Below are 13,557 nucleotides of genomic sequence, written 5' to 3'. Positions count from 1 at the left end.
AGAAGAAGGAACGATGCCTTTGAGTTGTGGTGCTAGAGAAGAGTGTTGAACATACTGTGGACTGCCAGGAGAACAAACAGTTCTGTCCTGGAGAGGGTGAAACCAGAGTCTCACATACTTTGGGCAAGTGTCCCGGTGGGGGAGGGCAGTCTTTTGAGAAGGACTTCATGCTTGGAAGGGTGGAGGGACAGCACAGGAGAGGAAGACCTAGGATGAGATGGATTGACTCAGTGTCAGAGATGATGAGATTGGTTCAAGATAGGGTAGGGATGAGAGCTAATGTACATAGGTCACTATGCATCACTGACAATTCAATAGCACATATCAACAACAACTTAGCATCTCAATTATATATTTTATTAAATGCTTTGAAAAGTTCAACTTTTGGTTTTTAAAAAGATTTTCATTTTACTTCAATATGACAGTAGTAATATAGAATAGAAATAAAAGGCTTCAGTATTGACTTCAGTTAAATATGAAATTTACTAAAAAGTTTCACAATGTGGTCAAAATGTATTTTATGCTTTACATGAAACAAAATTATCTTATGTAATTAGCATAATTTAAATACAACAAAATAGACTAGCAAAAAGCATCAGCAACTTTTTACAGGTTATTGTTGTTACATGCCAGAAAGTTGGATCTAGTCATTAGCTAATGCTCCAATGAATTTTCAGAGGCAGTAAACCACATGAGTATCCCTGTGAAAATCAACTCCAGGCTCACCTTGCTCCCTATGTCCATACCTATACAATTTGTATGTTGTTTTTGTTATATGCCATTGATTTGCCTGCGACTCATGTACAATAGCTCTGAACCTGTTCTTTCCTGAATCTCACTGACTTCGACACACCTACCCACATTGCCTTAGTCACTGTATCAGTCCATCTGATCTGGGATTTTCCTCTCCTGTGGTGTCCCTCAACCCTTCTGAGCATGATCTCCTTATCCAAGGATCGATTCCTACTGGCCACATGTGCAAAGTATGTGAGACAGACCTTCAAAATCTTAGCCCCTAAAGAGAAACCAGGTTTTACTTTCTCCAAGACAAACCTATTTGTTTCCTTGGTGGTCCATGGTATGTTCAAGACTCTTTCTTCTCCAGCACCACAACTCAAAGGCATCAATTCTGTTTCTGTCATCCTTAGTCAGTGTCTAGCAAGTAATTAAGAAGACCATGGACTGGATCAGGAGCACATTAATCTCTAGACTGACACCGTTGCTTCTCAGCACTCAGGAAAGGTCCCTGAGAGTAGATTTACATAATTCAATTTATCTTCTGATTTCCTGACTGCAGGTGCCAAGAGTGTTGATGATGGAGCTGAGCAAGCTAAAACTGTTAATAACCTCAATATTTTCTCCATCCATCATGGTGCTGCCAATTGAAAATATTGAGGTTATTAACAGTTTCTCTTTGGGGACTAAGATTTTGGTGAGAATTTTTGTCTTGTTGATGTTGTGCTTCAATCCATATTGAAGACTATAGTCCTTGACCTTCTGCAGCAAATGCTTTAGACCCTCCTCAGTTTCAGCAAGGAAGGTTGTGTCATCTACATAACATAGGTTGTTGACAAGTTTTTCTCCATTCTTGATGCCACATTCCTCCTCATAAAGCCCAGCTCCCAAATGATCTGTTCTGCATATAGTTTGAAAAAGGATGGAGACTGGAGGTATCTCTGATACACTTCCTTTCTGATTTTGAAGCATGCAATGTTTCCCTGCTCTGTTCTGAGGACTGTTTTCTGGTCCAAGTATAGGTTTCACATAAGCATAATCAAGTGTTCTGGGACTCTCATTCTTCTCAAGATGAACCAAAATTTGTTGTGATCCACACAGTCAAATGCCTTTGCATAGTCAATGAAATACAGATAGATATCACGCTGGTGCTCTGTTTTCAGCCAAGATTCATCTGACATTGGCAATAATATCTCTAGTGCCACAGCCTCTTCTAAATTCAGCTTGTATTTCTGGTAGTTCTCTGTCAGTATACTGTTCCAGTCATTTCTAGATAATCTTCAGCAGAATTTTGCTTACATTTGATATAAGTGATATTGTTTGATAATTTCTACACTCTATTGAGTCATCTTTTTTTGGAACAGGAATAAATACAGACCTCTTCAATTGGACAGGTAGTTGTCTTCCAGCTTTCTTGGCACAACCTGATGAGCATGTTCAGGGCAGTATTTGTTTGTTGAGATATGTCAATTGGTATTTCATCAATTTCTGGGCTTTAATTTTTTTGCCAAGTCCTTCAGAACAGCCTGAACTTCTTTCTTCATCACCACAGGCTCTTGCTCATATGGTGTCTTTAAAATTCTTCTGTGTCCGCCAATCCCTTTTGGTAAAATGACTCTGTATATTCCTTCCATCTTCTTCTAATACTTCTTAGATCATCCAATATTCTACCCATATAACCCTTAAATATTGCAACTCAAGGCTTAGATTTGTTCTTTAATTCCTTCAGCTTAAGAAATGCCAAGCTAATATTGCCCTTTAACTTCTCAGACTCTAGTTCTTTACACATTTCATTATACTAGTTTGCTTTGTTCTCCAAAGCTGCACTTTGAAATAATCTATTCAGCTCCTTAATTTCTTTATTTATTCTCTTTGATTTGGCTTCTTGGAGCTCTCATGCAACATTGAGAGTCTCTTCTGACATGCATTTTGGTCTTGTCGTCTTCTTCTGTCTTTGTAATGACCTTTTGTATTCTTCATGGATGATATTCTTGATATCTTCCCAGAGCTCATCTGGTCTTTGTTCATTAGTATATGGTGAGCAAATAATTGGTGAAGCCAGACTCTTTGCAGAAAAATTTAGCATTAGTATGGGAAGAGGACTCATCAACAACCTGGGCTATGCAGATGACACAACCTTGGTTGCTAAAAATGAGGGAGACCTGAAGTGTTTATTGCAGGAGATCAAAGACTATACAGCCTTCAATATGTATTGTATTTTAATATCAAAAAGACAAAGGTCCTTACCTCTGTTCTAGTGGGTACCAGTATGCTGGATAAAGTAGGGATTGTAATTATTAATGATTTCCTCTTGCTTGTATCTATGATCAATAACCTTTGTACAAGCAGTCAGGAGACATTGCTTTGAGCAAGTCTGATGTCAGGACTCTCTCAAAATACTGAAAAGCGGTAATGTCAGTTTGAAAACTAAGGTGCACCTGATTCAGGTCATAGTCTTTTCAATTATTTGCTACTTATCTGAGAGTGGAACAATGAGTAATGGGATGAAGAATGAGTGATGGGAGAAGAAGAACTGATACCTTTGAGTTGTGGTGTTGGAGAATAATAATGAATATCTCCTGGACTGTCAAATGAACAAACAGATAGGTCTTGGAAAATGAACAGCTGGAGTATCTTTGAAGGCAAAGATGACAAGGCTTTGTCTCTAATACTTGGGACATATTGCTAGGAGAGGCTATTCTTTGAAAAAGGATATTATTCTTAGAAGGGTGGATGGTCAGCAAAGAGAGGAAGACCTCAATTGAGATGGATTGACATAGTGACTGCAGCAATAGGATCAAGGGTATCAGAGATGGTAAGGATGGCACAGGATAGGATAGGATTCAGGTATGTTCATAGGTTCATTATGTGTACTACCTGACAACAGCAACAACATTCTTCTCCCCTGGGTCAACTGGTAGATTTAAACTGCATGCCTCAGAGACTACAGCACAGCTTCTTACCACTAAACAAGTTTATGAATGTTATTTCAATCTGCATATGTGTTGTTGTATAATAACAATTAGATATTACAGTAATGTATTTTTCTTATTAAGAATTATTAGCCATAGTAAAAAAAGTTTGAAGCGCATTGACCTAGAGGGAATGAAGGTACTTGGCATGGAGCAAGAGGGCAGGTGTAAACTGCTGGTATTGATAGCAGAGTAGCTGCTACTACTTTTGGAGAATATTCTTTGGTAAAGAACTTCAAATAAAAGAGCTGTAGATTCATGAGAAAATGCAGTATCAATAAGAATTTAAGAGTCTGTGGGAGGAAAATTGGAGTCAAATGTTAATTAGTAAAATAATATAAAATGGCTAAGATTAATTAGAGAGATAAGAACATAGGGATTGAGTTATTAAAAATTATAATGATAATAAATATTATATTTAGTGACAATCTCTGCAGTTATCTTAACAGTATCTACCATATTTATTCTAATGTAGTAGGTTTTAATAGCAAAGCAGGAAAGGTGAATAGGAATCGTTGTTGTTCTTATGTGCCATCAAACTGCCTTTGACCCATGTTTTTGTTGTTATGTGTCATCCAGTCGCTTATGACTCATAGGGAACCTATGTACAACAGCCCTAAACCCTGATCTGTCCTGTGCCTGTGACACGCCCATCCCGATTACCCATCCCGATTACCCCAGTAACTGAGTTAATCCATCTCATAGAGGTTCTTCCCCTCTTGTGCCGTTCCTCCACCCTCCCAAGCATGATGTCCCCCTCCAAGGACGTAACCCTCCTTACAACATGTTCAAAGTATGTCAGATGAAGCCCCAGAATCCTTGCCTCCAAGGAGCAGCCTGGTTTAACCCGTTCCACATTGAATCTGTTTTCCTAGCAGTCCACAGTACCCTCAATACTCTTCTCCAGCACCACACCTCAAAGACATCAATTCTCCCTATATCCTTCCTAGTCATTGTCCAACCCTCTGATGCATAACAAGTGATTGCGAAGACCATGGCCTGTATCAGAAGCACCTTAGTCTCCAGGGTGACACCATTGCTCTTCAGTACTTTGGAGAGGTTCCTAACAGCAGACTTTACCATCGCAATACATTTTTTAATCCATAGTAACCCTTTTACAGCAGCTCTGAAGCCTGCCCTGTCCTGAGCCAGTCTCACTAATTCTGTCATACCAATCCCCATTGCCCTAGTTACTGTATCAATCCACCTCATCTGGGATCTTCCTCTCCTGTGCTGTTCATTCACCCTTCTGAGTATGCTATCTTTCTCCAAGGACTAGTCTCCCCTAGTCTTGTGCCCAGAATATATGAGATGGAAATTTAAAATTCTAGCCTCCAAGGAGAAACTTGGTTTCACCCTGTCCAAGACAGACCTATTTGTTTTCTTGGCTGTCTATGGTATGTTCAAGCCTCTTCTCTACCACCACAATTTGAAGGCATCAATTTTTCTTCTTATGTTATTCTTCATCATTGTCCATCTCTCTGATGCATAACAAGTAATTGTGAAGACTATGGCCCAGATTAGGTTAACCTTAGTCTCTAAAATGACATCATTGCTTAGTAAGCCCATTTTACAGATAAAAGATTATTTATTTTAGAGAAAAGGAATGTCTCCTCAAGTTTCTCTCTCTCTCTTTATTTTTTAAAATGATTTTGTACTCTTCCCAACAAAAAAGTTCAATTAGTGTATCCTCTGTATATGGGAAACCAAGAAAATAATTTCTGCTATTAAGGAACTCACTTTTTTATGCTAACTGACTAAGATATCTGTGGAGAAATATACATAAAAGAACTCCCTTCCTTATCCTTAAGAGCTTCTGACAAAAGAGATTGTGAATTAAGAGTAAAAATGAGACTTATGGTAGTCAGGAAAACCAAACTCAGAAACAGAAGCACCTCCTAAAATATCTTAAAATTTATTAAGATTGAAGTCTCTGTGTTTATAGTGTATGATTGATAGAACTTTATAGAGATTGTAACTATTTTATTTCAGATAAAAATATATTTCCTTATTTTGTGATTTTTAAAGTAGTTTTATACTCATAGTATCTTGTATTTATCACCAGAGTATCTGGGTATAGACTTTATAAATGAGGAAAGCAAGACTCATAGAAATTAAATAACTCATTAAGCTGAATATGATGAATAAGACAGTATAACCAGGATTCAAAATGGAATTTATGTCTTCCAAAATTTATGATCTTTCTACTTCACTCTGCTGAATTCCAAATTGCTACCCAAGGTGGTATGCTAAATGTTGGAAAGTTAACCAAAAGAAGGTAGGCAGTTCAAACAGCTGCAGGAGAAAGATGAGTCAGAGAGTGGGGGGAACCAACCACCAGGAATCAGAGGTTAGTGGATTCGGGAGGTGGGGTATGTGTGTGAGAAGGAATGGGTAAGGCCATGAGATAGGTAAGACATTGAGTTGAAATTCCAAAGGCATGCAGTTCAAAATCCACCAGTCGCTCCATGGGAGAAGGAAGGGCAATCTCCTCCTATGACATTTACTGCCTCTAAAAACCGACTAGAGGGTCAGGTATGGGTTGGTTCCAAATCTACAGCAAGCAACAACAGAGTGATAAAAGACATTGATCAATACTAATTATATGAAACACATTGTACACGAATGAGTGTATGAAACAACATACATGAACTAAACATAATTTATATGATAGTATGAAAATCAATAAAGAATAAATTTACAACCTGAAAAACCTGACCGGAATCAAGAGTTGAGTGGAGACAATTTTTTTTTCAATTTTTTAATATTTTAAGTAACTCAGTGCCCTGATATGGTTTATCTATTATAGATAAAGTTGAAGGATCAAGATGTTATTTTCAAGGCTATAGTCTTACAGAAAAATCAAGAAGCTTTACTAGCTGAGTAAAGGTGAAATGACTATTGGCAAATGCAGAACCCATCATGTGAGATTTTCTTTATATTACTATAAATCCCCGCCTCCTCCAAAAAATGTTCTTGGATTTGTGTAGGACTGAACCATAATGGACTTTTTAAGAAGTTATTAGGACATAGTCCTAATTTGTGAAGTTAACATAAAAAAGAGATTGTGTTCTGAACACATATCACTTGATAGGTATGAAAAGTGCTGAATATAACTAAGCACCTAGCTAAGATGTCACATAGATAGAGCTTTTCTCATTGTTTATTCATGCTTTTATCTACCAGGCATCATGGAAAATATTCACTACAATAACAGAGGAATGTATAAGGGATGGAGTTAGGGAGTCAACTCATAGCTTTCAAGTTGTAATAAACTCATAGATGACCCTCCACTGGGTTTCTGAGGCTGTATGTATATCACACAGGAGGAGAGGGTGTCTTTCTCTTTTGGAGCTGTTGGTGGATCTGAACCCTCAGAGTGGTGTGGCCTTGGGGTGAACAGTGCAATGCATATGAACTGCACTCCCAGAATGCCGTAGTTAGAGAGTAGAGACAATGATTTCATCTTTATGACTAAGTGGGAAAGGCTGGAGAAATGCATGAGCATGAAATGTGCAATAAGAAATTAATTTTTTTAAAAAAAATATGTGAAATAAAAGTCAAATAAAAGAGTCAAATATGCAAATCACAAGGAACTGTTCTATCATAGGCTGTGTAGAGCCAGAGGACAAGCTATAAGGAAAAGGAGTCCTAGAGATAGAGACAGATTTTCTTTAGTCATTCCAAATCCTCCTCTCAGTTCTCTTCATACTGCCCTTCCTCTGCATTGCCACTTTAATTTCCCTGCACTAGTCACTTGTATCTATTCTGCAAGCATCTCCAAAGGTTATCCCAGGTCCTTTTTCTTTTGTTCATGATATTCAGAGAAGATCACCAAAAACTTTTGTTTCATTCTAATCCTAAAATGTCAATATGTTTGCTTGGTGTCATCCCTTTCTTTTACTAGGTCCCAAAAAGACTCAGGTAATTTTCAAAAGATATTTCTCTTACCTAATTCTGAAAATTTCCAAGAAACATATTGTATTGGAAAATTCTACAGTTAAGGGCTTCTCCAAATTATTGAGGAGGCATGATGTTAATTTGAGGACTAAGGTGCATCTTATTCAGGCCATAGTCCTTCCAATCCTTTGCTATGCATCTGAGAGCTAAACAATGAATAAGGTTGGCAGAAGAAGAATTGGTGCCTTTGAGCTGTGGTGTTGGAGAAGAGCACTGAACATCCCATGGACTACTAATAGAACAAACATATCCGTCTTGGAGAAAGTGTAGCTAGAGTGCTCTTTGGGGCCAAAGATTATAAGGCTTCACTTTACATGCTTTGGGCATATTACTAGAAGAGGCTATTCCTTAGAGAGGAACATGATACTCAAAAAATCAGAGTGTCAGTGAAGGAGAGGAAGACATTCAACCAGGTAGATTGACATGGTGACTGCTTCAATGGGGTCAAGTGTGCCAGGAAATGTGAGGGTGGCACAGGACAGGACAGGGTTCAGATCTTTTCATAGGGTTGCTATGGGTTGTACTTGACTTGATGACACCTTAGAACAAAAACAATCCTGAAAATTTAGGTTTTTATTTCCCCATGTTTCCAACTTGGGATTTATATGGAAAAGATCCAAATTATATGCACTTCTGAATTTTATTGATTCTTAAAGGAGTCTGAGTGGAACAGCAGTTAAGCAGCTCAGTTGCTAACGCAGAGTTGGCTGTCCAAACTCACCAACTACTTGTAGGTAAATAAGTGAATAATAAGTAGTCAACTTCCACAGGATAACAGCCTTGAAAACTCTATGGGGAAAATATATTCTGTCTTGTAGGGTCACGTGAATTGACCACAATGAGCTTATTGTTTCTAATATTCATTTTATGATATCTAAGATACAAATAGAACCACTTCCATTAGGAGTTAAATATATATTGCTCTAGATGGATAAGAAGAAACCCCACTTGCAAATAAAGGTGTCAGAAATATATTTCAAAGCTTTAACTTGTCCCAAACAATCTCATGTCATTGATTCTGTCTGCTATTTTGATTTATTCTATCTTAGCCCTGCACCTCCCAACACCGTCAAGTTATTTCTCTTATGCTTGGCTTTCAGTATCATCCCTGTGCTCTTTCAAGATTCAGGCTTGAGTTTTAGAAAACCTTTTCAATTTCTCAAATGGCTGGATTTGTAGTTCTTTGTCTCCTCTCCTCGGACCACCACTATTTAATGGACTCTGGAGTCTTTTTACAGTGAGTATGGGCTCTGCTCTGTGTTTCCTGCCAAGATCTTCTAAGACCCTCATAAGAATAGGTCAATCTCATTAGGAGAGTTTTTTTCCAATAGCCCTGCACAGAGCATCTTTCACCTCTTTGTTTCTAAGGGTGTACACCACAGGGTTCAGTAAAGGCGTGATGACAGTGTAGGTGACTGAGATCAACTGATCCTGATCCCTGGTGTTCTCTGACTTGGGCTTGAGGTAGGCAATGGAGGCGCAGCCATAGTGGACAATGACCACAGTGATATGAGAAGCACAGGTGGCAAAGGCCTTCTTTCTGCCCTCAGAAGAGGCAATCTTAAGAATGGTAGAGATGATGAGGATATAGGAAATAAAAACCAAGCCCATAGGAACTAGGATTACCAGAACACTGATGATTAAAGTCAGGATCTCATTGATGGTGGTGTCAATGCAGGAGAGCTTCATCACAGGTCGGATGTCACAGAAGAAATGAGCTACCCTTGTGGAACAGAAGGGCAACCTAAACACAGATAACACCTGGGTAATTGCGACAATTAAACCAATACTGCAGGCCCCCCACACTAACTGGATGCACACCTTCTTGTTCATGATAACAGAGTACCTCAACGGATTGCAAATAGCTACATAGCGGTCATACCCCATAGCTGTGAGGAGGAAGCAGTTGTTGATGGCCAACGTGATGAAGAAGAACATCTGGGTAGCACAGCCCGCCAAGGAAATGGGTTGACTGAGGCCTATGAGGCTAAAGAGCATCCTTGGTATAATTACCAATGTGTACATGGTTTCTGAAGCTGACAACATGCTGAGGAAGAAGTACATGGGGGTGTGAAGGTGATGGTCAAGGCTAATGATGATCACAATGATGACATTGCCTGCCAAGGTTAATATGTAGAGTGCAAGGAATATAACAAAGAGGGTGAACTGATGCTCGTGGAAATTGGAGAAACCTTGGAAAATAAACTCACTCACCATAGTGTGATTCTCTGTCTTCATTAAATGATATATGGTGTCTAAGAAAGAAAAATATTAAAAATGTAAAAATATTAGATGAATGAACCTGCCATGTGATTAAAAACAAAAACAAAAACATAAAACAAACCCAAAACAGCCATTGTTAAATCAATTCTGACTCATAGAGATTCTGAATCCCTAGGCAGGACTCTGTTCCATAGAGGTTCCAATGACTGAGTTTTCAGAAGGATCAACAGTATTCTCTCAAGGCATCTCTGAGTGTGAGTGGATTCTAACCTCCTAGGTTAGAGGCTGTTAGACACCATCAAGTTGAGTGAGACTCATTGCGACCCTATAAACAACAAATATGAACGCTGTTTTACCCTTCAGCATCCTCACTATATCTGACATACTCGAGCCCATTGTAACAGTCATTGTGTCAATGCTTCTGGTTGAGGATCTTTCTCTTTCTCCGACTCTCCATCTTTCCAAGCACGGTGTCTCTCTCCAAGGAATAGGCTCCAAAGTTAGCAACAGAGCACATTACATCTTTGTACCACACAAAGACTCAATGCGTGGTAGGTTGAAAATTTTGTGTGATTAATCTACTTGCAATCTTTGCTTATTTATATGCACGCTCCTATGTGTTTCTTTGCCACTGTCTTGTCTTAGCCAAGAAAAAGCATGTACGTTTTATAATCAAATGTTGTGTATTCCTACAGAAGTTCTAGCATTCACTAACTTATTTTGTGCAGGGAATTAACATCCCTAAGACTAGTTTTCTTTAAGTAGAGGATATAATGATAGCAGCATCATAAAAATCATTGATAAAATCTTTTAAATGGTCAAATGTTATATTTGAGTAAAATTATTTCATACATCCCATTTCAGAAGTGTCATTGTACATGCAGGGAGCTTCTCAAACACTCCAGTTGGAATCTACTTATAGCTAACTTTGCAGGGGGTGTTTGGTAGACTATAAATCACAAAAGATTTCTATCTTCCTCTTTCAGAGGTACTGATAGATTTGGACATCTACAGAGGACCCACCTTTGGGTTAGAAGTATAATTTGTTTAAGACTACACCAGCAGGTAACTTGGAACTGCTTACTATTCTTTTGTACAAGATAAGCCTAATAATGTACTTGTGATTGTAAAATATTCTCACATATATTATTTCACTTAATTAGCATCCATTAAAGTAGAGAAGACAAAGATAACTATTTCTCTTCAAATGTAGGAACTGAGGCTCACCTCTGTTTAGGATACCGTCTAAGACACATAGATATACTATGCTTCAATGTAGGTATTCTGTTCCTGTATCTATTATTTCTCTCACTATATAAGATTGCATTTTAGGACTACCACAGCTCTCTGTGGACAGGGAACATGTACTTCCATTCCCTATGACCTCAGTGAGATTGCAGTCATGCAGAGAACACATATTGGTTTATAAAGTTATCATAGGTCATTCTTCTGTCATGCAAATTACCCATCAAGATACAGAATGTAAGAGTATCCCTGTGAAGCATTCTTTATTTATTTTAAAACGAAGATAAAAGTTTCCCTTTCCTCTGTTTCCTTTTTCCTCTGTTATCTATGTCTGTTGACAGCAACAAATAGCTAAATAATTGGGCAAAATTCTAACATTAACATTGTAACAGTAAAAGAAAGCATAATGTCACTACTATCTAATTGGAAAATATACTCGGAATGCAGCTTGTCTAAGGACCTTTACTCCATTACTAAGCAACAAGTAATCATTTGTGAAAAAGAAATTCTATAATAGAATAGATAAAGTGGCCTAAAAGGTGCATTTTGCTGGAAGTAAAGCAAATTAATCACATTACACAATGCTTTACTATTAGGTACAATTTAAAGGTAAACTCAAAATTTATTTTGTTATCAAAAATATACCATTTTTAAATAAAGGAAATCTACAATGCAGGTATTTACCGAGGCTTGATGCAAAGTTGTGCTTCAACTGCTCAGAAAGGAAAAGGAACGGAGTTGTACAAAATAAGTTTTATGTATAAAATAAGTTTTACATTAGACATCTGTGTTTTTTTTCTTCATAGGGAATCTTGTGTGACTCTGGTATGTATAATCTGGAAATACCTGTGAATATGCTCTGTGAGACTTTATAAACAGTCTCTCTGTGGATCATGATTTGGCTGAATTTAAGAATGTAGACAAGCCAGCATAGTTCATGAGCAGCAGAGACGCATTCTTTATGACATTAGTCAAGATTCCCTTTCATTGTAGGAGGTCATGATTCTTTCGGATTAGCCAGAGAGCTTTGAAATAAAAACAAAAAGGACAGACATTTAGATACCAGGGAACTTCCCAACTTAATATTCTTGGCCCTTTAACAACAAACTAATCCCATGACTGTTGAGTTGATTCTGACACATAGCAACCCCACATGTTTCAAAGTAAAAGTGAATTTACCTGGTTGTGCTCTTCACAGAAGAAAATAGCCAGGAATTTCTGTAATGGCATGAAGGTTTTGGTCTGAATGACCAGCACTGAGGTGAATGGTCAAGTGTTAATCATTTGAAGATCCATGTTAGTTAGTCTTCATCTGGTTTCCATGCATAACTATTGAGACCTTTTTCCAAATCTCAGTTACCTCTGAAAAATATATGGCTTAATAGAAAAATGCAGATAGCAGGAATCTATGAGTTACAAGCATTTACAAGTCAAGGTTAGGATGAAAAGACAACTGATTGCTGTCCAGTGTGGAGCTGGCTAGTAGAAAGAAAGTTCTCAGGGCCTTTAGATACTCCCTTGCCGTAAAGGGAGAGACTTAACACCTGAGAACAGTTCTCCAAGGATTGATGCTCATCATTCCTGGGGGTGAGTGTCTGAACCTCCAGGAGAGTTCCCTGGGGCCAGCAGGAAGCAAACAGCCATCACCAGGAGACATCATTACTTGTGGGGTTCGTTCACCAGATTACATGGGTTTGTGCTTCGAATGTCTTGGGACAGTTTTCACTGCAAGTAGAAGCTGCAGTGGCATATTTTTCAGGTTCTATTTTTTAAATAAATGTTCTATTTCTATATTGTTGCACCATGGAAAACCATGGTTACAAAGCTCGAGTGAGCTCTAGCTGAGAGTCACTGTCTTGGATTCCAGAAAATTTACACAGCTCTCCTGTCGTCAGGAACCCTGCTTAGCATTAGAAACCATATTTTTTTTTCTTCTGGAACTTAAAATTCTGGCTTTAATTTCTGTAATTTTGGATTTAGACATGGAAAAACAAAGTTCATCAGACAATAGAAATAGTCTATAGAAGGTCAGAAAACCCCTATCACAAACCTGAACCAATATATCATCCTATACAACTACTGGGCAAATAGTTAAACACACCAGGGCTACATGAATGTAGGACAGAGTTATCTCAACCGTCGCTCTTCTCCTTCAACCTAAGACACCTCTATGGAGAGGTTATTATAAGCCATTGGTCTTATTGAGTCTGCTTTGACTGATAGAAACCCTTTGCGATAAAGTAGAACTGTCCTATAGGGTATTCTCCTATAGGGTATTCTAGGCTGTAGTTTTTATGGGAGATTATCACCAAGTCTTCTTGTGGGATTAGAACTCTCAGCCTTTCCGTTAACAGCAAAATGTTTGACAGTCGCAGCACCAGGCCTCCTTTTTTGTAGAAAAATTATTGTTGTTAGGTGCTGT

General features: G+C 38.1%; 1 protein-coding gene across 1 annotated transcript; it reads right to left on the bottom strand.

Moving 5' to 3' along the window:
* Positions 1–8,975: 8,975 nt before the first annotated feature.
* On the bottom strand, positions 8,976–9,905 carry LOC102865451 (olfactory receptor 10J1-like). Its single transcript, XM_006895441.1, has one exon. The coding sequence runs from the start codon at positions 9,903–9,905 to the stop codon at positions 8,976–8,978; it is 930 nt and encodes a 309-aa protein (XP_006895503.1).
* Positions 9,906–13,557: the final 3,652 nt, after the last annotated feature.

Source organism: Elephantulus edwardii, unplaced genomic scaffold, assembly GCF_000299155.1.
Source record: "Elephantulus edwardii isolate Elephantulus edwardi_28Jun2011 unplaced genomic scaffold, EleEdw1.0 scaffold00168, whole genome shotgun sequence".
Taxonomy (NCBI): Eukaryota; Metazoa; Chordata; class Mammalia; order Macroscelidea; family Macroscelididae; genus Elephantulus; species Elephantulus edwardii.
Note: the sequence above shows the minus strand (reverse complement) of the source record. Positions and strands in the feature narration are given on the sequence as shown.

Excerpts from the sequence above, each read along its gene's own strand:
- LOC102865451 (XM_006895441.1), bottom strand. The coding sequence starts at position 9,905 with ATGAAGACAGAGAATCACACTATGGTGAGTGAGTTTATTTTCCAAGGT.